Source organism: Lissotriton helveticus, chromosome 1_1 (assembly GCF_964261635.1).
Source record: "Lissotriton helveticus chromosome 1_1, aLisHel1.1, whole genome shotgun sequence".
Taxonomy (NCBI): Eukaryota; Metazoa; Chordata; class Amphibia; order Caudata; family Salamandridae; genus Lissotriton; species Lissotriton helveticus.
In genome coordinates, this window is record NC_136057.1 from 1004603607 (window position 1) to 1004630883 (window position 27277).

General features: G+C 46.2%; 1 protein-coding gene across 5 annotated transcripts in view; it reads right to left on the reverse strand.

The window, feature by feature from the left end:
- Nucleotides 1–27277, reverse strand: part of NRF1 (nuclear respiratory factor 1) — a 547404-nt gene that overhangs the window by 212100 nt on the left and 308027 nt on the right. For 3 of the 5 annotated variants that reach the window (XM_078677621.1, XM_078677613.1, XM_078677634.1), the window contains exons 9-10: nucleotides 25204–25361; nucleotides 4587–4667 (exon numbers count right to left, since the gene is read on the reverse strand). In XM_078677621.1, coding sequence (XP_078533747.1) covers nucleotides 4587–4667; nucleotides 25204–25361 — 239 coding nt within the window. The remainder of the gene's footprint in view (nucleotides 1–4586; nucleotides 4668–25203; nucleotides 25362–27277) is intronic. The other 2 variants (XM_078677627.1, XM_078677624.1) reach the window with 1 other exon arrangement.

Consider the following 27277-nt stretch of genomic DNA (forward strand, 5'->3'; position numbering starts at 1 on the left):
AAACCCCTTTTGGAAAATACAGTAAATACTCTGTAGATTGAAAAAAAACTGTTTTACATTGCCTTTGAACATTTGCAATTTTCATCTGAAGCATTCTGGCTGTGCTTATGGATTAAAGGACTTTTCTACATAAAAGGCCAGGTGGTGTTACGGGATGTTATTAGAGTCTCTTGAATTTTGAGATTCTCTGCCACATCTACCTTGAATGCGATGTGTTACTATTTTGAGGGTCAAGTGCTACATGTGCATACCTGCTGCTCAGTTTTGGGTCCAATACTAAGGTGGACTCAGACAACCGAGTCCAATTATCCCAAATTGCTCTTGAACCCCAGACCATTTTGCTCATAAGGTTCAGGAGAACACAAACCATAAACTGCTTTAGCTGATGTCATAGATATTATGGCTTGGAGCACCCCCCAATGCTCTGGCGATCCCAGTGTCTTTTTTTATTTTCTCCACCATAGAGTCCACTTGTTTAACGAAAAAGTATTCTCCATCAAAGGGCCCATCGAGGATATACTGCTGGACTTACGGTCGGAATCCAGAGACTTGCAACCAGTAATGCAGATGGAGGAGAATGCTGGTGTTGGTTTCTCTGGTGAGGTGTCCGTAGCATCCAGGTCACACCGGATATTTGTACTGGAGGTGATTATTCCATCCTGGACTAGATCCCTTCCTTCATGTGCTGTGCAGGACACCTTTGAAAGGTGATTTTACTACCTGCTCCATCTTCTGCCAGTGGTATTTGCAATATATTGACAGTAACCCAATTGATCTGGCTAAGTGAAATGTGTGGCAGCCACTACAACTACCCCCTTGTCAACATTACTTTCTCGTCTTACTTTCCTCGTCTATTGTTCAGAGTTCCCTCTACACTGCATGGAAGAGGGCTACGGACTACAAGCGAATCTGGTGACACACGACCCCGATATATATATGGAGGTTTTCAGGCAATACTTTGTACTTTTCTTTTAACTCTTGACATGACAACCCCATTTTGATGGAGTCTCTAAAGTATTCAGCAGAGCACTTAAGTATACTTTTAGCTTCAGCAAATCCTGTACGGATCGCAATTTTAAACAGCGTTTCAATGAGGAATTCCTTAGCTTACTCTACGACATGGCCTTTTTTCCTTGTGATGGTCTGGTGCATGCTAGATGACTGCGTAGTACTAGGTGGTACTGTCAAGTGGTGATGGCTTGATGGGGTACAGATCCAAGGATATGACATCTTGGAGATCGACATTCTCATCTCCATCATCATAATATTATTTCGATAAAGATATCATAAAAGTACAAATAGTCAAAATCAACAACACAATTTGTAAACCATTAACTCAAATCATTTTAGAAAAGTAACACCATACACAATAATACACAATCTCAAATGTGGTATCCCACTTTCAGTTCACAAAAGCGTCAAGAGAAATATTCGCAAAAAATACTCCCTTGGGGATCGACATTCCTAATCATGCCTAGGGTTGTCTCCTGATGGTACTGGCCTTCAGTAAGAATCTGGGACACCACACAGGAGGACTCGGATAAGAGTCTATATGTGTGAAAGAGACAGGGACTGTGTAGGTGATTGTGCTGGTGGTGGGCTTGGCTCCCTAAGCCTAATCTTTTGCATAGGAAATGTCCTAAGCTTTTCCAAGACTGTTCTCAATGTAAGGCGGTGTTGGTGCGCATGAGTTTGGCCAGGTGGATGTGGTGATATTAGAGGTGGTAGAGTTAAAATATGCCCTAGAACAGAGTCTGTGTATATCTTCCTTTGCCTCACATCAGGCAACTCATTTTGTTCTTGTGGTATCTAGTCAATCTGTGCCAAGGCCGGTGGCAGTTTTGAGGTAGACTTCAGAGTCAACCTTGGCTACAAGGCGGGTAAACCTTGCTCTATTGGCAGAGATGAAGTCTCTGTCTCTCTACATCATGTTTTGAAGTCTTGGACACAAGTTTTTTTCAGAGCAGAGGCTGGCTTTCGGAGCAGAGATGGTTTTGGAGCTGTGGTTGGTGCAGACTCCGGAGACTTTTATGGAAGCAGTTTAGGGCATGGCTCTTGAGGCAGTTCCTTACCCTGTAGTCGAGGTTCCACTCAAAGAAAAACGAGGTGAGAGGAGCCCCGAAAGGTGATTTGGAAAATCAAACAGTAGCCTCTATCTTGGGCTTCACTGCAGTGCCTGGAAAACGGATTTTCTCTAAAGTCAGAGATATCAGATGCTAAATACTCTGAACTCCGCACACCTGGGGTCTCCAGAGTAACGGAGGTCCCACCTCTTTCTCCATTCGAGTAGGTTCCCTCAAAGTCTTTAGAGGGTTTGGCTCAGGAAACTTTGGTTACCATCTTCTGTAATGCACAACGCCTCTCTTCCATTGTGGATCATTCTCTTACACTTAAAAGTCCGAGAGGCTGAGCAGGTTGATTCCTTGTGGTCCCTCCAGACACTGCAGACCCAATGCAGACCCAGATAGCTGCAATTAGGGCAAGGTGTATTCTCCACAATCCTCATCCCCCTCCCAAAACAAGTCATTTTCCTACAGCCTAGCAGCAGAAAAATGTTGGTCCGATTTCATTCCTAAGGGGTAGCCGATCATACAATGTTTCCGAGTACATGGCCAAAACTAATGGTGTGAAAACAATCTAAAGTAGAGCTTAAGTACTAGGGCATTGTGGGTTTCAGAGGAGGTATCTATGCTCACCTTGAAACCAAAAGCTATACCTAACTTGCAACACCTGTGCCCAATAATAGATAACAGGAGTGTGCAGACTAATTGATCTACAGTAGCATACAAACTATATACTACAACACAGCTGGTAAGAGAAGCAGGAGGTGATCAGCTAGCAAGAACAAGATGGCACAAAGTTGATTTTGCATTCCAAAAACTAATATCAATCGAGGCACAGTAAAACATGCTAGCGGGTAACAGGGGGCAATAGGTGGGCAATTTTCAGATCTGAAGTAAAATGAACAATGAGGGTCAATAAGGTAATAAAAAAGGGCAGCAGGATGAATGCTTGCTATGCCACTGTATGCTGGAGATGGGCTTGTATGGCAATAAGGGTGTGAGGTTCACTAGCTTTTGAAAGTTGTGGATATTTCTTTTGCCTTGCCTATTGACCATCAAATCTCCCAACATCTCTCTACTGGAGCTTGGAGCCTACCAATAGCTAGAATGATTGAGGTCCGACTAGAAGAGGATATACAATTGTCATAGCTTATACTGTTATAGGATATCCCTCCCCACCCCCCATAAATCTTATACAAATAAAAAAAATAAGTTTTGTCATGTGCAGTGTTGCTTGATGGAATGCTTTGATCGTTAGCATGTCTGACAAATATATAGAAACACATTTTATAAGCTAGTAGACACCAAAAGCAGCCTGGTGAAAGCAAATGTCTGCCTCAAAATAAGACCTGTACAAGTAAAAATTAAAAAACAATTAAGTGTTGGGATTTATTGCTAACACACACAACAAAAACTCCCTGATGCTAACTGATATTACAGTACATTATCTGTCTCTGATACAGCTCTTTGATGCTTCTGTCGAACTAATTCTAGACTCTTTTAAAAGCAGAAATTTAGAGTAGTCAAAACTGTCAGGTGCCGATAAAGATAGTTTCTAAATGTAAATTTTAAAAGGAAATATTTAATGGACAAAAATGATTTTTGAAAATATTTGTTAGGGAAATAAAAAGTTCAGTGGCGGATTCCTGTATAAAAGATGCTCCAGAATGTTAATGATTGAGTAGAGCCGTACAGGAGGACGCTGCATCGGCTAAAACCACCCTGCAGAGTTAAAACCCTATACATAATTTCAAGTAACACTGACAGTGAGACAGTGTTTCTCAAAGATGGAAACCTAAAGGAGCTGGATGTCAGGTGTTTTATACAAACCTTTTACAGTAATCGGAGGATCAATTCACAAGACGTTTTTTTCAATCGTTTTTCAGGAAATGTAAACAATCAATTATTCAAATGATCTCGTAGCAGCAAACATTAGTATATACTTTGAATGTGAAATATCACAGCCTTTTGCTTTCATAGCTGGACTGAGAGCTAGGACCACTGGCATTTCCTAAGCATGTGTTGGAGGTACTGATGTATAAAGATAAACATACCTGGGAAACTGTCTCTTAATACCAATCATTTAAATCACGTATTGGGTTGAAATGTTCAATAAAAGCATGCAACAAATTGCCATGGGTAGAGTTTAAATCCTTACAGTTCATTGAAAGAGTTCAACCCCTTCTACTTAACTCATTGTTACTTTTAGACCATTTTGCATTTACAGAGAGGGTTGGCTATACCCAATTTTAAAATACATACTGTCGGAAACAGGAAAGGAGGTGACAAAACAAAAGGTATAGAGATAAAGAAAGAAAAGTTACAAAGAAAAAAACGTAATTTTTACTGCAATTCTACTGCTTCATTCAGTAGCAAAGCTAGGTTTATAATGCTCCTAAAATCAAGGTTCACCAACAATATATTTTGTGTTAGGAAGGTCTTTGAACAGTGCGCTAGTCAAAAATTAAACAAATGCAAGACAGGAGGATAACGTTAGAACAACATGCCTGTTTCCATGCTTACCTAAGCGTGTGATGGCTGCAGGAGCCTGCTGGTGAGCACGCGGAGAGCAGCATCAGTTCTCCTTGCGGACAGGCAGCCGTTCTGAAGAAGTGGAAGCCAACGTCATAGAGTACAGTAGTCACCGGATCGATTTACAACGCATTTTTAAGCATTTTCCACAAAGTCTAAACTAGAGCTGTTAGTATATGCCAGCAGGCCACCATGTTACTCGTAAATGCCAATAGTTTTTAAGGTTGCTTAAACAGCAGACCTCACAAATTCCGAGCTCAGTGTATGCGGTTCTATGCATTCTGCTTGCACATTTCTTTTCATTACCCACCCCAGGAATCTCCCCAACATGTCGCTGAAGCAGCAACACAAAGCTATAACACCCCTTTTCCTTGTTTAGGTGTCGAATGCAACAAACAAATTGTCCTTGTGCATGCGGTGATGTACTTTTCAAGATTTGCTTGCTAATCCTCGCAATGTTTGACACAAAGGTGAAACACGTCAAGGAAAAATGCATGGGCGCTCTCACTTTAATATCTGTTCGGCTCAGACTAAGTGTACTGGGCTTGAGCTACGGTAAGCGGTAATAACAGAGCATAAACACAGTGCTCTAAATTTGCTAGGTTGTTTGCACCTGTCATTCCTGTTTAATACCTGTTTAATACCTGGCCAATACTCATTTTTGGTGCCTACGTTATTACAGCTTTCATCCTCCACCTGTTTCTCACACTTTTTATGTACAGGTTGAGTCAATTTCGCATTAATTTAATAAAAATAGATTTACTTATAAAGAAATCAGACTCAAGACATAAGAAAAGTAAAAAGACATAATTGCACATAATTGGTTACCTCTTACGCTTTTAGCATTAGACCTATGAATATGGTCTATTACCATTTAAGTACAGAGAAATACCCTGAAGCAAATTCACTTTCATTCGTTTGTACGGTTTTGACTGTGCGGTAAACATATCAATTGAGGAGTGCATCCTATCAATCACCACGTGCTTCCTATCTTTTCTACTTTAATAAACAAAGCTTTACAATAAATCAAATGATTTATACAAGTAAACGAGTAAAGAAAGATGCAAAAGAATAAACACAAAAGCAACAACACTACTGCCTGTGATACTGTAAGAGGCATTGGCTCTCCTCCTAGGGGCACAACTACCAGGTCGCAAAGTGATCACTTTTCTTGGGGCAGGGCTATCTCCCTTGAGTAGGACATTGGTGTTTATCTAAGACAATAAAACGTACCCAATCAACATATCTGTCCATTGCTATTAAATGGAGAAAAGGCATATACCGGGACGCAGTGCTGCATGCAATCTTATATTTGCAATAATTTCATATGATGTCCTAGACACAGTTTTGATGTTCTTCAAAAGAATTTATTGGGTGCACGCTCATACTTTAAAGGAAACAATAGCACGTAGGGAGAAATTAACCAAACTAAATGCATTTAGATGCAAGACAAACTTAGCCTGGGCAGTTAGATGCGGTTAAGAGTGCAATCATTTTTACCTCGACCCTATCAGTCAGCGCAGGTGTCTGGCTGTGAAAGACATATTGTGAATATACTAAGTACAGACTGGCTTGCAGCCCGCCCATTGCTTACCAATGGTTGACTTTACTGTCAGTCATTTGCCTGCTACTAATTATTCAATGGATGGCTTTATCCATCTGGTGTCTTGTCCATTCTCTGCCACAACACCAAATTACTTGTGTCCCGTCACTGCTCTCTTTTAAGGAACTACTTCTTTCTTTTGCCTTAAGCACTACAGAAGAGTGCATGCGTTTTCCAACTCTCTCTCATATGTTTCTCTTCCCCACTCCGTGCTGCTCTCTCGCTTGTGCGTTTCGCCCCAGCATCCCTCCATGATAAGCTTGCCCTCTTGTGAGTCTCTACCTTGCATTGCTTTCTCGCCCGTCCACTTTTGCCCCCCAGCTCCATGTTAATCTTCCACATATTTGGTTATACGCCAACCCTGCGTACTCCACATTGCTCTATCTTGGGGCCATTTGCTTTACCCAACTCATCACCCACACCCTCCGTGCTACCCTGAGTGTTGCTCCCACCCTGCATGCTGTTCCCCCGCCTACTCGCAAATAAAACACTTCAACACGTCTGCTTTTTATTAACCGATCCAAGTCTGATCGGTAATAACAAGAAAAAAGCTCTACCATTATCCTTTGCATTTGTGAATAGTGCATACGCCTACAAAAGAGTGCAAGCATCCGCAGATTGTTTTTATTCTTCTTTAGCAATGCTCTACAAACATTGACAAAGCCAATAAGTTCAAAAGAAGAGACATATAGGCTTTGAAACTGGCAGCTTTTCTATCATTAGGAGGGCTCAAAAGTGCAGCAAAATAAGATGTGGAATGTCACCACTTTCTTCCTGATAACTGGCTCACTGCTGAAGACTTGGCAAAGCACATTCAAAGGCACTAATTTATGTTCCAAAGGGGTACCAAGGACATCACCTTTAGCGATCTCATGATGGGCACTTCCATGAACAGATTAAGCTTTCAACAGCCTTTTCTGGTGGGGTTCTTATATGCCACTACCACCTCAACATGATCCTTTTGTCATTCTATGTCTTAGGATTCAAGTTGGATCATCATCTTATTCTGAGAATGTTGAGCCATTTCACGGTTATGCTTTGCAAGTAACACAAAATCAAGACTCATTACAGCCTTTGAACCTAATAATCTGACTGAATATTAAAATCAGTAATAGATGAAGCAGAACATTTACAAGTATATATAGTCTTGTGAAGAGCTTTTTATAGCAATGCATTGAACCATATTAACAAGTTTTTTTTAAATGGGCATTAAAAAAAAGTAAAAATTCAAAAGCTTAACTCTTCAAAACGAAATGATGCAAAACTCATATTTTCTAATAAAAAAATCTGGAATGCAAATAGTAAATGTAGAAATTAGCACAGGTGGATTTTAATGTCTAAACCATGATGGTATATTCTCCAACTTTGAAGGCTTTGCTTCTATACAACATAACTCAATAGTAAACCATTTTGAAAGAACAATTAAGATATCTGTGAACTATTTTAGCAGTGGTCCATTCACATTCAGGGGCAGATATGTTCACAGGTGACAGATTTAACTATCATCTCCGGAGTGGAGAATTAGGATGCATTCTGCATCCGATAATGCACCTCTGAGGTTGTGACTAAGCTGGAGGAAGAGAATACTCAACAAAGACTTGTTAAGTTCCATGCTAGGACGTTAGAGAATATGACTTTTAGAGAACTGATCAGAACAGAGATGCTGCACTATTGCAAATCAAATTAAGACTCAGTGGAGAGCTGTAACAAAATGGGACGCAGCAAAACAACCATTAGTTGGTTTGCATATCTGCAACAAGTGATATGTAAGACCGTAATGGGAGAAGTGAACGCACGAGGATTTGATGACTATAGAGCCTTATCCCATAACACCCACTGGTTGGTACAAAAAGGGATTACATGTAGTCATGACTGAGGACAATACATAAAGAATAACCATAATCTACCATGGGTGTTACAAAGCAACTCAGCTTTGTTAAATAAGTTCAGTGAGACAATCACAAGGAATCGGAGGGGCTGAGGCAGTTAGATGTAACATGCAAAAAGCATTTGATGGACTAAGCTGATGGTATTCGTAGCCAGCATTCAAGATGCTTTTGTTGCGTGCTCTATTTCTTGAAAATGATCAATTACTGTATTTAGTCCACAAGCATGTATATGCACTAATCACACAGTATTGTAAGTATGTATTAAACCAGATAAACAAGTTAAGACTGCCCACTGCCTTGAAAGGTTTTCACATTAGCAGTCGAGCCACTGTCTTATTGCGTTGGGCACAATTTTCTCAGCGTAGGTGTTCTCCCCTCCTTTAATGGTAGGCTTGTCGTATTACAGCACACATACTGCTTTAGGTTGAGGATCCGATAATATTTCAGCAAATGCTTGAATTAAGAAGTTTGGCTTAATATTAGGACTTCGGGTGTATATGATGGAAAGGAGGGCGTAGACTGAAGTTTTGAGGGATCCCTTCAGGTGCTGTGTATGAGGATATGCTGTGTGTCAGGTTACTTGTGCAAGAGGCGTGGAGAGATCCTTGTGCAAGATAGCAAAAACAATATGTGGCTGTGATTCTGGCTATCGTCAATGGGCAGGTTGCCTTTATAGGATAATATCTTCCAAAAGGTGCTATGTATTTCAAGTGATGCAAATGAAAATACCAAAAGCACACTTTATCAAGTGAAATACAGTATGTCTCAAAATATTCCTTAACAGGAAAGTAGCAAGGACTGTGTTCCGCAAATTACAACTGCCTTATTTGCTGAAATAGTAGGTTCATGCTTGGAAGCATATTGTAACCGAGCGGTGACACATGTTGTGCTGTCGTTTGGCAAGGGTCACCTGGACCAGATGTTGAATACTTATGACAGCATTGGAGCCAGATCTATTACTAGTTTTGGTGATGACAGTAACAAATTGCCCATTCTGGTGCATACTTTCTAGGGGAGCGGATATAGCGCAGTGGCCAGAGCAGCAGGCTGGGGATACGGGTTCGAGTCTCGGTGTTGGCCCAACTTCCTGTGATTCTGGGCAAATCACTTAATCTCCCCCTGCCATAGAGGGCACCTGGATACCCTCCGGGGCTATACAAATTTACTAACAAACAGTGTGTAGGAAGGAGGCTCTAAAGTTTGCCATAAAGTAACATTTATCCAGAGGTCTGGGACCACAGGAAAATGGTAAGTTAGGATGTTGTGCCCAGAAGGTGATAACGGTCACAGCAAGATAGACAACTGTATTCAGAACATTGTTCACTCAGTTTTACACTGGATGGTGAGTGAAGAGGCAGGCTGACACATGTAAACAATGGGCAGGATTCTCACGATGGTTTTAAGAAACGGCAAAAACTAAAACCATTAAGGGGCCGATGTAGGTAATCCCAGATTACCGATTCTTAAATACCGAATCATACCGATTCGGTATTTAAGAACTGGCAATCGGGATGTAGGTAATTTAACCGGATTCATTACCGAATCGGTATGAATCGATTCGGTATTTACCGATTCGGTAATTGCCATTCATTCCTATGGGTCTGGAGGCCCATAGGAATGAATGTCAATTACCGATTCGGTAATTGGAGGAAACATTGAAGGGTGGCAGGGTGTCACTTTGACACCCTGTTGCACCCCTCAATTGTGCATGGGTGCACATGTTGCAGACATACATGCCCTTAGGGCATGTATGTCTGCAACATGGCACTGTTTAAAAAGCAAAAAAAATGCTTTTTAAAGGGTTTTCATTATTTACCACCAACTTCTAGTTGGTGGTAAATAACGAATTCTTAAACCCCTGTAGCACTGATTACAGTGCTACCTACATGTCAAAATACAGATTCGGTAAAATTACCGATTCTGTATTTTAACATGCCCCTACATCTCCATCTTCAAATACCGGTCGGTAACGGCAGAAATCGGCCGTTACCGACCGGTATTTGGTCTCCTACATCTGGCCCGTGGTCTCTTCAGAGTGGGATGGTTGTAGATTTATCCCGATACTAGACAGAGCACAGCTGGTAGTCCCTGAACTGGCAATACATAAACCAAAAGCAAAATGGAAGGCAGACACATGGGAGGAGGTATATGATATCAAATGGACAAAGATCAGCAAGTATGCAAGACTTATTTCAAAAACGATCTAAGTAGATTCAATGTTAATGCCTCACAAGATGGGCCCTCGGATACCAGCGACAAATCTAAAACGTGCTACAAAGCCAACTAACCTCAAGTATATAATGGGGTGAGTGCGAAGATATAATTCCATTCTGAAATTCTGTGGTAAACTATGTTGCAGGGTTCTTGGAGTAGGATATACAAGCTTCTAAAAAAGTATGTTTGATGGGAATAATGCTAGAGAAAAAAAAATGTGGCCACCAATTTAAATTTTAGTGCTTACTTGGTAAAGTGTTGAATAGCCATGAGCTAAAAGGATAGGCCTTTGTAAGCCAACTGGATGCTCATAAAGGACCATGCAACAAGGAATGTGAAAAGGGCATAAATAAGATACTAGGGTTAGATATGCCATATGGGGTCTAGAATGAATACCTGGGATAAGGTACAAAATACCACAGATCTCATGCCTCCATGATCATGAACAAGCCTAACGGCTAAGGCGCTCGACCTCGGACCTGGGGATCTGGGTTCGAGTCTCGGTAACGACGCCAAAAACCCCCTGTGATTCTGGGCAAATCACTTAATCTCCCCGTGCCTAAAAAAAAAAAAAAATGAAAGTGTGTCCTCATGTAACGTAACTGGTGCTATGTAAAGCGCTCTGATCACTGATTCGGTTCGGTTCTAGTTCGCGCTATATAAAAATCTGCAAAAAAAAAAAAAAGTACAAAACACTGAGAACGGTGCTGGAATGATGAAATGGGGAATTGGAAAAACCCAAATGTGGGTATGACTGAGTGACTAAGTAAAATAGACGCAATGACTTGCAAGTCTGATTACAAGATGGATGCTGGTTAGTAGAACCGGTATAATGGCTTGTGATGTGCAAAGCAATAAAAGATTGTTGATCAACATGAGATGTGTTGACTATTCGACTGCCTATGCAACACCACTGTTTGTTTTGTGATGTGCCATGTAACACCAATAAAGAGAACCTAAACAAACTCAAAAAGCGAATAAGAAAGTTATCCCAACTACTCTGTGATGTAAATGGATATCAGTGAGCTTATTACTGGCAACTGATCACTTGCTTGGGCATAAGTACATGCATGTTTTGTAACTTGGTAATTTTGGACTACTTCTCCTATAACTTTCCTAGTCACCTAGCTATGCACATTTATTTCTTGAATTCTACCATTGAAGGACATCGATCCAGCAAGGCACAGCTTTAAACTCATTTAGTGTGTCTCACCCATTCAGTACTATTACTTCAAGTTAGACTATATAGTATGCATCCCAACAACTCTACTAATGTGCTTACTTGTCTGTCTGAATCGATCCGCTTGCTGTTGACTTAATATACCTTCAGTAGCCACAAAATGCAAAAAAATATTTAATATAAATATAAACTCTACCGATTCCGGTTCTGCTTCCTATGGTTTGAGTGTGGGAAGCATTACTTTGCACTGCACTTCAGAGAATCATGGGTGCCTCTTGGAATAGCAAGGATAAGTTACTTACCTGTATTCCTAGTTCTCTTCCAGGGGTATCCTCATCAAAGTCATAAGCACTGAACATTCCCGCCCACGTGCGGGGACCCCGCAAACAATATAAAAATATATATGTAAATCACATATAAACAACCCCACATGTGTATGCACATATATCATTTTTTCTCACACCATTGCAGCCCCAAAACTGAGGCTAAACAATGTAATTACTCATACATGCACTGAAATTAGCAAGGAAATAAAAAACACATTAGATCAAATAGCCCTTGAACTTTGTGTTTTAATGAGCAAAAACACTCATAACTCCTGAAAATTGCTAATAAATAGACATTGTTAGCCACAGGCTGCATTGAAAAGAAATAGCATAGAAAATGAAAGCATTTTCAACAAAAACTGGCACCGTGCCTTTAAGGCAGCCATGACCCCTGGGTTCCCATCATGCCTCAGGGGTGCCAGTTAGGTCAGTTGTTCTTTGTATAACCTTGATGTCAGGGCTCAACCATAAGCCAGAAACACACAAATCTCATTTACCTGGGGAGGCGGGTGGGTTGCTTATGACTTTGATGAGGATACCCCTGGAAAAGAACTAGGATTACAGGTAAGTAACTTATCCTTCTCTTCCAGGGGAACCTCATCAATAGTCATAAGCACTGAATAGAATAGCAAGCCCATCAACCACCTGCAGGTAAATGAGAAATACATGACCCAACCAAAACAAGCGTAACAGCCAAGAAACTCCGCCGTTAAACAGATTCCGCAAGGAGGCCTGGCCTACCTGAGCATCTGCTCTAGTGTCAGAATCAAGACCGTAATGTCTGGTAAATGTATGGATGGACCTCCAGGTCGCCGCCTTACAGATCTCAGACATGGGCACATTATGGAGAAAAGCAGCAGTCGCAGCTCTACCTCTGGTGGAATGTGCCTTGGGGGAAAACCCGAGTCTTCTGCGCCAATTGGTAGGCAAGTTTGATACACAAAACTATCTATCTTGAAATAGAAAGTTTCGAGGCTGCACAACCTGGTCTTATCGATCCATAGTTGACAAATAGTTGATCAGACTTACGTATAGACTTGGACCTATCCAGATAGAATTTTAATACCCTTTTCAGGTCCAAAGAATGCAAAGCCCTCTCAGCTGGAGTAGAGGGATTGGGAAAGATGGTGGGCAAAGAAATGGTCTGATTTACATGAAAATCTGACACCACCTTAGGAAGAAAAGACGGATGTGTCCTCAGTACTACTATTCAAGTGAAACAGTATAGGGTTCCTTAGAACAGAGGGCTTGAATTTCGCTCACCCTACGAGCCGACGTGATTGCTACCAAAAAAGCAGCTTTCCAGGAAATATGCTGCAAAGTAGCTTTATGAATGGGCTCAAAAGGGGGGCCCATTAATTTCAATTGCACCAGGTTCAGGTCCCAGGGCGGAGAAGGAGGGCGCACTGGAGGGTACACTTTTTTCAACCCTTGCAGGAAGTCCTTTACAGCTGGAAAAAAGAAGGTGTGAAAGGTGATCGCCTATAAGCTGTTATAGCAGCTAAATGCACCTTAATAGAATTAAACTTTAGACCTGCTTTAGCAAGATATAACTAATAAGGAAGAACGACTTCTTCCTGACCCTTAATAGGATGATGACCATTCTGCATACACCACATATAGAAGCGCTTCCATTTACAGGCATAAGGATGTCTTGTGGAAGGACGTTTTGCTTCCTTCAGGATGGACATGCAGTCCTGAGGCAATCCTAGTTGGCCGTATTGTATGACCTCAGGAGCCATGCTGCCAAGCTCAGTGACGGAAGGTTGAGATGATGAATCCTCCCGTTCATTTTGGATAACAGGTCCGGTCTGCATGGCAGCCTCTTGTGAGGAGTTACTGACAGGTGAAGCAGGTCCGTGTACCACCATTGTCTCGGCCAGTCGGGGGCAATGAGGATAATCGTTGTGCGCGAGTGCGTCAGCTTGCTCACCACCTTCGGGATCAACGGAAGGGGTGAAAGGCGTACACAAATTCCCCTGACCAGTCTATCAAAAGGGCATTCCCTTTCGATCCTGGACGGTAAAATCTTGAGGCGAAGTCTCGGCATTTGATGTTTTCGTCGTCCGCAAACAGATCTATGGTGGGACGACCCCAAGACTGGAAGATGCCTTCCACTACCTCGTCGTTGAGAACCCAGTCTTCTCTGTCTTCGAAGTGCCGACTTAGCCCGTCCGCCCTCACATTCTGTTCTCCTGGGAGGTGGACTGCTGTGACTGACAACTTGCGAGCCAGAAGCCAATGCCAGATGCGCTGGGCTTCCAATGAAAGAGTCCGTGAGCGTGTTCCCCCCTGCTTGTTCAAGTAGTACATCGTGGTGGTGTTGTCTGTTTGTACGAATACTGATGTTTCTTGAATCGAGGGCAGGAAGGCTTTGAGAGCTAGGTGGACTGCTCTCAACTCCAACATGTTGATGTGGTAAGTACATTCCTCGGGGGACCACAGACCTTGCACCTGGAGATGACCCATGTGCGCCCCCCAGCCTTGCAGAGAAGTGTCGGTGATCAACGTGTGTGCAGGAGGAGGTTGATGGAACAGAACTCCCACCTGCATATTCTGCTTCTTTGTCCACCACGGAATGGAGGCTCGAGCTGTTTCTGACAGAGTAATCTGGTAGTCCCAGCGAGCTGACTGTTGGTCCCACTTGTCCTCCAGATCCTACTGAAGAGGACGAATCCGAAGCCTGGCATTCGGGACCAGAAAAATGCAAGACGCCATCGACCCTAGACGGGAGGCAATTTTTCGCACTTTCTGAACCTTGTTGCGAAGAAGCAGCTGACACTTCTGAGTTATAGAACACGGTCTCTCCTCCGAAGTAAACACTTTTCCTACCTCGGAGTCTAGCAGAGCTCCTAGGAAGTGAATCTTCTGGGTGGGCTGAGAGACTGACTTGCTGAAGTTGACATGTAATCCCAAACGCTGACAGAGTTCGATGCAGGTCTGGAATTGATTTCTTACACTGCCTGGAGAAGGACCTTTCAATAGCCAATCGTCCAGATGCACAAGTTACTACTTGTGTAACGATATATCTGTAAGAGACATTAGTTAGTGATAGATTCCTTACCTTAGAATACCCCCAGGCGTCAGACTGGATCCGGAATTTTTTTGCGTAGCAGTACCCATGCGCGTCGGTAGGCGTCGTCCGCGGCTCCGCGTCAGTCATCGTGGGCGCCGTGATGACGTCATCGGAGTACTTGCACGCTGCCTCCGTGTGCTGACGTCAGTTCTTATACACAGCTTTTCCGCGCCAGATACGCAGAGCCATGATAGAACCAACACTGGTGCCATGAAACTAGGGCCCTGAAAGGGGATGACCTTAACCCTAGATATCAGTTCGCAGACCGGGGAGGATGGGTGGGTCGGTAAGGAATCTATCACTAACTAATGTCTCTTACAGATATATCGTTACAAAAGTAGTAACTTGTGCATCTGAAAGAGACACGTTAGTGATAGATTCCTTACCTTAGAATAGATACCCCAGCAATACCAACCCCGGTGGTGGGTCTGCGAACCAATAATCACACCTGAAAGTCCTGGAGGACGGAACGGCCAAAGAAGCCATCCCTCCGGACTTGGCTGTCCAGGCAGTAGTGTCTTGCAAACGTGTGCAGCAAGGCCCACGTAGCTGCCTGACAAATGTCCTGCAAGGGCACACCTCGGCCCAGGGCAGTTGTAGCCGCCGTGGCCCGAGTGGAATGAGCCCTCAGCCCAACAGGAGGTTCCTTCTTAGCCAAGGAGTAACACGCCTGGATGCACAAGATGATCCACCGAGAGATGGTCCGCTTGTGCACCGCCCGTCCCTTCTTAGCGCCCACGTAACCAACAAAGAGTTGGTCATCCACCCGGAACTGGCGTGTGCGATCCAGATAGTGAGAGAGCGCACGTTTTGGGTCCAGACGGTGGAGCCTCTCTTTCTCTTTCGAGGGATGCGGAGGCAGAAAGAAGGTGGGCAAGGTGATTGACTGCCCGACGTGGAAGGCCGTGACAACCTTGGGCAGTTAAGAGGGTCTTGTCCGCAACACAACCTTGTCCGATGGACAGAGAGCAAAGGAGGCGTGGAAGAAAGAGCCTGGAGCTCACTCACTCTCCTGGCAGAGGTGATGGCGACCAGGAAAGCAGTCTACAAAGTAAGAAGACGGAGAGGACAGTTATGGAGCGGCTCAAAGGGAGCACACATTAGATAAGTAAGTCCCACTGGGGCATCACGAAAGGAACAGGAGGCAACATGTGTGTGATGCCCTTGAAAAACCTATTTACATTTGGGGACTTGAATAAAGATGGCTGATCAGGTAGCCTTATGAAGGCGGAAAGGGCAGAGAGGTAGCCCTTGATAGTGCCAAGAGCAGAGCCCTGCTGGGCAAGAGAAAGAAGGAAGAGGAGAACCTCAGAAAGGGGTGCAGAGAGTGGATCCACAGCCTTCGCTGTGCACCATGCCACAAATCTGTTCCACCTGCAGGCGTATACTGACTTTGTGGAGGGACGCATGGCTGCCAGAATGACATTACAGACTTCAGGAGGCAAGTCAAATGGCCTCAACTGTCGCTGCTCAATCTCCAAGCTTGTAGGTGGAGACTGGACAGGTTCGGGTTGAGAACCGTCCCCTGCTGCTGCGACAGAAGGTCCTCCTGAAGAGGCAGATGAATCGGGGGATCGACAGACATGCTGAGTAGCTCTGGATACCAATATCTTCGTGCCTAGTCCAGAGCCACAAGGATAACCTGGGCCCGGTCGCGCCCGATCTTCTTCAGCACTCTGGGCAGAAGTGGTATAGGCGGAAAGGCGTACAATAGACCGCAACTCCACTTGAGACGAAAAGAGTCGCCGACTGAGTGCCGCATTGGAAATTCCAACGTGCAGAACTGATGACATTGCGCGTTCTCTTCTGTGGCGAATAGATCTAACCAAGGCTCTCCCCACTGCTGAAAGAGACCTTGCGCCACGTCCGAGTTCATACGCCATTCGTGATCCATCATGGACCGACGGCTGAGTTCATCCGCCCTGGCGTTCAGAGAACCTGCCAGGTGTTGAACCACCAGAGTCATGCCCTGATGTTCCAGCCAGAGATGCAGAGCCTCCTGGCAAAGGGTCCACAACCCCACCCCGCCCTGTTTGTTGCAGTACCACACGGCGGTGGTGTTGTCCGTGAACACCTGCACTACACTCCCCCGGACAGAGGGGAGGAATGCCTTCAGTGCAAGCCGGATTGCCCGCAGCTCCAAAAGGTTGGTGTGGAGCTGGAACTCCGCCGGAGACCAGAGGCCTCTGATCTCTGCCTCTCCCATGTGGCCCCCCCAGCCCTGGAGGGACGCGTCCGTCACAACTACGTGCTCCGGTTGGGGTAGGGAGAGGGATCTGCCGCTGACCCAATCACGGTCCGTGAGCCACCACTGCAACTGTCTTGCAGTGCCCTCCGAGATCAAGACATGGTCGGACAAGTTGCCCTGAAGCTGGGCCCACTGAAACTTCAGTTCCTACTGCAGAGCCCGCATCCGCCACCTGGCGTGATGCACCAGAAGGATGCAGGAGGCCATCAGCCCCAGAAGCAGCAGCGTCAACCTGACCGAGACTCGGGATAAAGGCTGAAAGATCTGAATCAGAGCCTGAATATCCCGAACCCGCTGCTCGGGAGAATAAACCCGAAACTGCACCTAATCTAGAACCGCTCCGGTGAAGAGGAGCTTCTGAGAGGGACACAGGTGTGACTTTGGCACATTGATGGAGAACCACAGCAGGTGCAGGAGGTTGGCCGTAGTCTGGAGGTGGCCGACGACTGTCTGGGGCGAGCCCGCCTTCAACAACCAGTCGTCGAGGTAGGGGAAGACTGAAACCCCTAACCTGCGTAGATGAGCCCCGACCACCTCCATCACTTTCGTGAACACCGGTGGGGCGCTGGTAAGGCCGAAGGGAGCACAGTAAACTGAAAATGCTCGTGGCCTACCATGAACCGCAGGTAACGGCGGTGGGCCGGCAGGACAGTGATGTGAAAATAAGCGTCCTGCAAGTCCAACGCTACCATCCAGTCTCCAGGGTCTAGGGCAGCCAAAACCTGAGCCAATGTCAGCATCTTGAACTTCTCCTTCCGGAGGAAGCCGTTGACGTTCCGTAGGTCCAAGATAGGGCATAGGCCCCCTTTGGGTACCAGAAAGTAGCAGGAGTAACAACCACACCCTACTTCTGGCCCAGGAACGCTCTCGATGGCCCCCTTGGCCAAGAGGGCTGTAACTTCCTCTTGCAGAAGTTGCAAGTGATCCCCCGACACGCAGTGGTACTGCAGTGGCATGGCTGGAGGGGGCGCCTCAAAGGGGAGGGAGTAGCCCCTTCGGACGATTTGCAGCACCCAACTGTCCGATGTGACAGTGCGCCAGTGAAGGTGGTGATGGCGAACTCTGCCCCCCACTGGCGTCACATGGGCCTGAAAGCACGGACTAGCAGGGTTTCGAGGCGGATGCTGCAGGGACAGGTGTGGACTGACCTCGCCGTTGTCCCCGACCGCCGCCACGGCGGTTTCCACGTCCGCCACCGAGCTGGATGGTAGTCTGTGGCACGTGGCTGGCAGAACGTGTGGGGGCGCCCCTTCCTTGGCCACGAAAGGGGCGAAAGGCAGCCGTTTGCTGGCGCGGGGCCGAGAGGCCCAAGGACTTGGCCGTAGCCCTGGAGTCCTTAAAGCGCTCGAGCGCATGGTCTGCCTTGTCGCCAAAGAGGCGACGGCCATCGAACGGCATGTCCATTAGTGTGTTTTGGACATCGGCCGAGAAATTGGCGGACCTCAACCAGGCGTGACGACGAATCGCCACCGTCGTTGCTATTGCTTTGCCTAGAGAGTCGGTAGTGTCCAGCCCACACCGGATGGAATACCGTGCTGCTTCTCGGCCTTCCACAAGGGCCTGGCCGAGTTTAGCCCGTACCTCCAACGGGCATTCTGGCAGCACGGGCGCGACTGTGTCCCACAGAGAGTGGGTGTAGCGGCCCAAGAGGCACGCAGTACTGACTGACCGCAATCCCAAACTCAGGGAGGAGACTACCTTTTTCCCGTAAGTCTCGTACCTCTTGGATTCCCGGTCGGGGGGAGCAGACGGGAATGCGGTCTGGGAATTGGAGGCCTGGATAACCAGGCTCTCAGGGGTGGGATGGGAAGACAGAAAGCAAGGGTCACCCGGAGCCGGGCGGTGGTGTCTGGCCACGTTCCTATCCACAGGCTGCCCTGTGGCGGGCCTGGACCAAGTGCCCAAAAGAACGTCTGACAAGGCCTCATTAAACGGCAGCAGATGCTCGGCCGAGCTTGACTGTGGTTTTAGGACCTCAGTGAGGAGGTTAGTCCTCACGGCCGCGACGGGGAGCTCAAGGTCCAGGGCCTTGGCCGCCCTCATCAGCACCACGCTATAAGCAGCCCCCTCCTCCGTAGCCACGCTAGGAGGGGAGACAAAACCAGTGTTGGGCAAAGTGTTCAGACCACTGGCCTCCCCAAGCTCTCCTGTCCAGTCCGCAGAAGACTGACACATGTGCCAGAGGGTCCTCAGACCCCTCCCAATCCTCCTCATCACCCACCGCCTGGTACTCAGGCTCAAAAGATGGGGTCGGGTCATAGAAATAAAAATCTCCCATCGGCGTAGAGAGCGGCGCCGGACCCGAATCTAGGGCAGGACCAGGGATGACATCGTCCTGGGACGGCGCCGGGGGCGACACCCGTGGGGCTGACGCCGGCGAGGTCGTGAGGTCGACCGAAGCACCCGACGGCACCGGGGCCGGAGCGCCCGGCCTGCGCGGGGACCCAGTCGGAGCCGCTTGGCCCGAAGGCGCCGCGGAACCAGACGGAGGAGCGAGCGACCTCATGGCCATGAGGAAGTCTGCAATCTCCCCTGGCGTCGCGTCCTGCCCAGGGACAGGCGGGTGTGGAGCAGGACGCGACACCTGCGGCTCCAGCGGAGCCTCGTGGGCGGTGTCGCCCGAAACCTCGCCCACATCGCGCGAGCATCGGGGGGGGGGGTCAGAAGAGCGATGATGCCTCTTCGACTTCTTGTGCCTCTTACCTGAGGACTTCGAGCCCGAAAACTGATGACTCCCGGAACTGTGGGGGCTCCGGCCCCGCGACCAGTCCCTCAACCTCCTTTCCGACCGGGACCTCGAGCGGCGCGGACTGCCGAAGCTAGAGTCGCTTACGGGACCGCTCCAGTCTAGCCTTAGACGTCAGGGCCCGGCAGTCGGAGCAGGACTTGTCGTCGTGGTCCAGGCCTAAACAGTGCAGGCACCGGCGATGGGGGTCAGTAACCGACATCAGTGGGTTCAGTCGGCACAGGGCTTGAACCCGGGCATCCCTACCGGCACCGTCGGAGTCGAATAGACTTTGAAAGTGGATCAAAAAGGATCTCAAAAGGTTAGTCAAAAAGTGACTAGGGTACAACTTTTTCCAGATCTGCGCTGGCTGGCGCGGAAAAAAGAAGAACTGACGTCAGCACGCGGAGGCGGCGTCTAAGTAAGACGACGTCATCACGGCACCCATGACGCACGCGGAGCCGCGGACGACGTCTACCGACGTGCATGGGTACTGCTACGCAAAAAATTTCCAGATCCAGTCTGACACCTGGGGATATTCTAAGGTAAGGAATCTATCACTAACGTGTCTCCTTCAGATATGGGCACACAAAGACACCCCTGCGGCGTAGTGCGGCCCCTACTACTGCGACACACTTTGTGAACACTCGGGGAGCTGACTTCAACCCAAACGGAAGGACCTTGAACTGGTAGTGAGAAGTCCCCACCCGGACCCGCAGGAATCATCTGTGTTTGTGGTGTATCGGGCCATGAAAGTAGGCATCTTGTAGGTCCAGCAAATACATCCAATCTCCCCTCCTGAGATGTGGATATATTTGATGAAGCGCCAACATGCGAAACCTTTCTTTCTTGTTATGCAGGTTGAGTGCTCTCAAGTCCAGAATGGGTCTGTATTCTGCCTTTTGGTCCTTTTTTCTGACCAGAAAATATCAGGAGTACACTCCTTTCCCCCTTTGAGCGATTTGCACCCTCTTGATGGCTGACTTCTCAAGGAGGATAGCTACTTCCTTTTTCAAAAGGTTTAGCTGATGATTTGATGTTGACATTGGAGGAACGGGTGGAGGCAGGTGTTTGAAACGAAGACAGTATCCAGTCTGAAGTGTAGTCAACACCCATTAGTCTTGTGTGATGCTTTGCCACTCTGTCGTATGATGCGCGACGCTTCCCCCCACTGGAGTGGTCAATGGCGCTGGGGGAAGGAAGGACTCATTGCTTGGACTGGGACTTGTTGGAATTGTTGCCCTGGCGCTGATTTCCACCTCCTCTGGAATTGCGCTTGCCTCTGAACTGAGACTTCTGCTGCCCCTGCTGGTCCTGACCCTTCTGCCAGTGATGGGTTTGAGCCCTCTGTTTAGAAGAGCCCTTATTGTAGGAGCGATACTTCCTCCGAAATTCTTTCTTCTCAAGCCCTACGGCTTTAAGAGTGTCAGCCCTATGGCTTTAAGAGTGTCCAACTCTGACTTCATTCGCTGCATTTCCTCGTCAGTATTTGCCCCAAACAAAGATGTCCCTGAAAAAGGAAAGTTCAGGATTCTAGCCTGAGCCTCTGGTTTTAAGGCTGTAAGGCGCAGCCAGGAGGACCTTCTGGCAGATATCCCATGCGCATAGCCATGCACTGCGAGGGTAGCGCCGATGATCTGATTGGAGACCTGACTGCCCTCCAAGAGAATCTCCTCAAAATCCTTTCGGTCGTCTTGCAGGAGTTTTTCGACAAAACGCTGAAGAGAATCCCACAGGGATCTGTCATAACGCCCCAGGAGGCTTCCGCATTCGAGACCTTGAGAAATGAGGCTGAGGTGTTACAGACTCTTCTCCCCCACGAATTCTGAGATTTACTTTCCTTATCCGGAGGCACTGTGGAGGAGGAAGCTACCGCACTGGATATTCTCGGCACCGCTATAATCACAGAGTCTGGTGGTGGATCGTCCCTGAGGAAAAGAGGGTCCCCTTTTGGCGAGCGGTACTTTTTGAGAATCCTCGCTGGGGCGGCCTTGATCGTCGCCGGAGTGAGGAATACCTCCATCACTGGTTCTATAATCCCGGGTACCAAAGGTAACAGAGGCTTGGGTGCAGATCTGTGATGCAACGTTTCGAAGATCACCAAGGTTTTGACTTTAGGAGTTGTCATGGGCACCCCCAGTTTTAGAGCACCTCTGCCCAAAATGTCTTGAAAATTGAAAATATCGTCTATTGGAGATATTCTAAATGGAGGACTGTCCGTCAAGGTCGGAGAATAATCTCTATGAGAGTTTGTCGGGGAAGACTAAGAAGTAGTTGGAGATCTGTGTTCCCGTCTCCTGCTCCTAGACCTTGACCTTCGTCTACTGGTGCGCACCCGGGAGCGTGATCGTTCTCTGGGCTGCAAAACTTGCCTGCCTTGATCCGCTTGCAACCTGGCCGCTGTTTCCTTGTCTGGAGCCCAGTGATGAAGAGGCCTATTCCATCTTGGAGATAGCCTGATGGGAGGCGACTTCTGTGTGTGCTCTGCCGGGGTGGTAAATCCGCCTGCTCATGCGGCGAAAGTGCAGGAGAATGCCTTGACCTCTCACTGTCGGAGGAATAGATGACCACATCTGGCGATCTATTACGGTGAGAAGAACGAGAGCCTGAAGAGGATGATGACAGGCTCACTGGAGATGTGTTTCCTCTTGAAGGGTGCTTAGAAGGAGATCTTGTGTGGCTCCGAGAAGCACGATCCTCTGATACTCTCTTTTAGCCGCCTGGCTCATAGTCACTGGAGAATGTTCTATCGATCTAGACCTTCTCCCTGAGAAGGATTCTCCTTCCGCAGCTGAAGCCGACCTTGGAGACCTCTGTTGTGACCAAGGCCTATGACCTGGCGACGGAGTTGGCAAACTCGACGTCATGGTAAGCTTAGACGCTGTGGATTGGGACTGCACCGAGGGTTGATGAACTCCCTCCGGAGTCTTGTGTCCCGAAGACGACCTCTTCTGGGAACGTGAGGGAGAGACTTGCCTCGACGACAGATGCGTCAACGCCGAACGCCAGTGGTGCGATGTCGACGGAGATTCGACATCGAGCGCCAGTGACTGGGCAACGACGGAGTTTGCTTCGACGTCTAACATCGATGGAGACTTTCTAGACATCGAACGCCGATGGTGTGACGTCGACAGAGACTTGCTCGGCGTTGGTTGCCTCCACGTCGAGCGTCGATGACCGGACGCCAACGGGGGATGCCTCGACGTCGAACGCCGATGACTGGGCGTCGGCGGAGGAAGCTGCGACGTCGAAGACTGATGTTGAGGCTTTGACGAAGGCTGTCTCGACGTCGAGCTCCTATGCTCAAACGGAGACCTCTCTCTCGAAGCTGCACGTCGCCCTGTTGACTGCAGCGGAGGTACCTTGTCTCCCGACGCTGAAGTCTTCGTCTTCGAAGGAAGGTGACCCGTCTTCCCCGTCGCCATCTTCGACGCCGATCCCGACGCCGAAGGAGAACAAGTCGGGACTTCTCTCTATGTCGACCGCGTCTTTAGTTTTTTCTGTCTCTTAGGAGACCTACCTCTCTCAGAGAGTCCATAAATCCTTATCCTCTCTCTGTCTTTGAGAGTTCTTCTGGACAAAGTCTTGCAATGTTCACAGGTATCTGCAGAGTGTGTCTCAGGGAGACAGAGGATACACAAAGGATGTGTATCAGTCTTGGCCTTCTTCCCACAGGAAGGGCAGTTGTCAAAAAGAGAAGGCATTTTGACAAAAATGATCCTCTTTTGAAGCTCAAAAAAGGTAGCACCAACTCTCGAAGGTTAAAAACCGTTGAGTGAAAGCAAAAATTGAAGAAAAACACCAATAATTTTTGACAAAGTCAAAAAAGGTGGGAGCTGTTAAACCAGGGTCCTGACAGAAGGAGCCGGAAAGAACAACTGACCTAACTGTCACCCCTGAGGCATGATGGGAACCCAGGGATCATGGCTGCCTTAAAGGCACGGTGCCAGTTTTTTGTTGAAAATGCTTTCATTTTCTATGCTATTGCTTTTCAATGCAGCCTGTGGCTAACAATGTCTATTTATTAGCAATTTTCAGGAGTTATGAGTGTTTTTGCTCATTAAAACACAAAGTTCAAGGGCTATTTGATCTAATGTGTTTTTTATTTCCTTGCTAATTTCAGTGCATGTATGAGTAATTACATGGTTTAGCCTCAGTTTTGGGGCTGCAATGGTGTGAGAAAAAATGATATATGTGCATACACATATGTGGGGTTGTTTATATGTGATTTACATATATATTTTTATACTGTTTGCGGGGTCCCCGCACGTGGGCGGGAATATTCAGTGCTTATGACTATTGACAAGGATCCCCTGGAATAGCAACTGCATAGTATCGTGCTCATGTTAGAATAAGCATTCCCAGTCTTCAACAATGGGTTGCATGGTAGTGTTTCCTCGTCATTTGCTGACTGGCCACAACACCTAAATCTTTAAAAAATCAAATGTCAACTATTCTATTTTAAAACTAGAACATTTCCAGCAATACCGCTTCACCAATACAGAGATGTTTCTACACAGGCTTATGTAGTTATTACAACGTGTCACTTCTTCATTATTAACAAAGACGATGCAGGGGCCTGGCATTGGTCAACCTTTCACCTTCCCTGTCCCTATCCTGTAGTCCAGTTAAAGAGTGGTACTCAAGAGGAAGATACAGTGGCCACTTTGTGTTATGGTGGCTAAGCAAGAGTTGCCCTGTAAGGTTAGTCACAAAGGTATAATTTTCATTGCAAATGATTTTGCTATCTCACCGCTGCATATTGACACCATGACTAGAAAAAGCTTCAGTTCCATTAATGGCCTGGTTGTTAATTTAAACCAGAAGCAAGTACTTCTTAATAAAGGCACAAACTAATTTCCCAATGTAGTGCTAAAACCAGGAAACAGCAGTTCACAATCATATGAGTATCTCTAGTTTTCGATGATGGGGATTGCTTAAATTCTACCCACCGTACTATGAAGGTGAGCAGCTGCCTTTCAACGGTTTTCATGTAATTAATGCGTCAAACACATCGGACATGTGCACTAAATATATATTAGTCCTTTCTTTCATCAAAAACATGAGATTTTCATAAAACTGTCTGCATGTACAGTGTGACACATGAGTGCAACTCCGCATACATGATTAGCTGTGTCACAGTGGGTATCATGAGCATTTAATTCAATGCTGTAAAATGTAATCAGAACAAAATTAAGTGATCAAAACAGCCAACTGTATCAAGGAGGAGCCGGGCCCAAATCAATGCCTGTGACTTCTCCATCTAATTGCTATGAGAACAATATTTTTCTGTTTCCTTCATTTGCCCCACATATCTCTTGTTGATGTACTGCTCTCTTGTACATACCTGTTTAAAGCCATAGTAACAGTCGTTCCTTGCTGCATCTCCTGGGATGCAGCTACTGCTGCCTCTGCCAAAGATGCAACAGCCTGGGTGGCTTCAGATGCCTGTGTTGTTTGGATGGTCATCTCACCCCCTTGTAACGTTGCCCAGCTCTGCTCCACCTACATGGAAAGAAAATCATGAAGTACAAAATTACAATACTTCCATATAAAGACAAACTGTGTATATATTCTAATTAATGTGTACCGCTGCACTCTACTTTATAGACTCAAGGGAATGACGTAGATGTGTAAGTCTATAGTAAGTGGCCTGCTGAGCAAATATTATCCAATAGAAGTAAATACAAAGACTGCAGAAAAGGCAGCAGAATGTACATGCGCTGGGGTAATAGGGATACCTGGTAAAGAAGAACGAAAAGGTGTTCAAACGTAACACCAGGTAGTATGTTTGGTGGAGTTAAATTATATTTTTACATCATGGAAGGCCTTCTGCCTGCCTCGTACAAAGCAGTATATTCATAAAATTGAACTGCAGAACCATGACGGGAAGTAATCATATGCTTGTAAGCATAACTAGACGGGAATAATCTGCATTTCCCAGGAATAGGAATTTTCTTATGCATCTCTCAAACATTACTGTAAAGAAACGCCTCTTTTTGTATGGTCCCATGCAAGATCTTTTGACTGATGCTCCTAGTTTTTGGACATTGTGTGAACCGAGGCCTGCTAACCAGACCACAGTGCCAGTGCCCTCCCCCTAAACATGTATGTTGCATCAACTATACCCAATTGGCATAGGCAAACTTCTCTATACGCCCCTAGTATATGGTGCACAATGCATGTAAACTAGATGTGTTCAGTAGGTGTCAACAATTAGTAGCCCTGATTAATTTACTGTGCTATTAACTTTGAAGGGGAGAGAAGTAGTAAAGTATTTCTAAATCACCAAGGATTAGCTGTAATACTACTGGGAATATATGCCTGCAAATAAAAGAAAAATGAGTAGTAACTACAGTACTCCATAGCATATGAAAGTGTAAATGCCTTGAGAAAATATGGAAAGGTCATCAGGACTGCGTCACTAAGAAGGCAGTAAACTGACTATTAATCTAGATAAAACATAAAAAAGGGCCAGTTAAAGCTGAAAAGTCAAGTGAAATATGCATGATATCACAAGAAAATTCCTGAATTAAGAAATGTGGATTCAAGATGAATGAGGCACATTTTCTTAGTTAACATTAAAAAAAGAAAATAACCATGAAGGAACGATGGAAGAGTACAAAGAACTTTCGCCTGAATCCTACACCATTTTTCCGCAGGAAGGAGCCTATGGCTTGTTCACTGTAATCCAGACAACCTGCAAAAACACAACCTCTCAGTTCACTAGAATATCACTGATGGCTAATGTTTCAGCAGGCTTTTGGAGCCACTGAACACCAGTGACAGGCTAGGAAGGAATACATTCAACAGCTTTTTGCCAGAAAAACAATGAATGTTCCATGTGGGCTTGATAGCAGCCAAGATGGAGTTTTAGGACTCTATATAATCCCCCTGCATATCTAATCAGAAGACAGAAAAAGAAAGCTAAAAATAAATGGCAACAGACCACACAAACAAGTTACTCACCTATGATAATGCTCCTACCGCTCTATTCAACTGTAGAGTCCTCACCTTATGAATTACCTGAGGAGCCAGACTGGATCACTCCAGAAGGGATGGTGTTAAGCTGTATATAGGAGGCACTTCTGGGCATGGACATCCCTTTTCTTATGCAACTCTTATGCACCCTCAACTGCAGAGCAACTGTAACAGAATGCAACTTCACAATGTGCCAAACCTAACTTGGGACCATTTTAGAATCCTAAAAGTACCCTTCACAGACTGGGAGGGAGGGAGGTGAGGAATCTGTTATTAGATAGAGTATCCACCACAACGTGTCGTGTTTCTAGAGGTACACCACTTGTTCTTCTGAAGGTTACCTGTGACAGCAGAGTCCTCACCTAATGAAAAGATACCAAAGCAGTACCTCTAAAAACATGGAGTCTGAGGAGTGAATTTTATACCAAGAACCAAGCAGG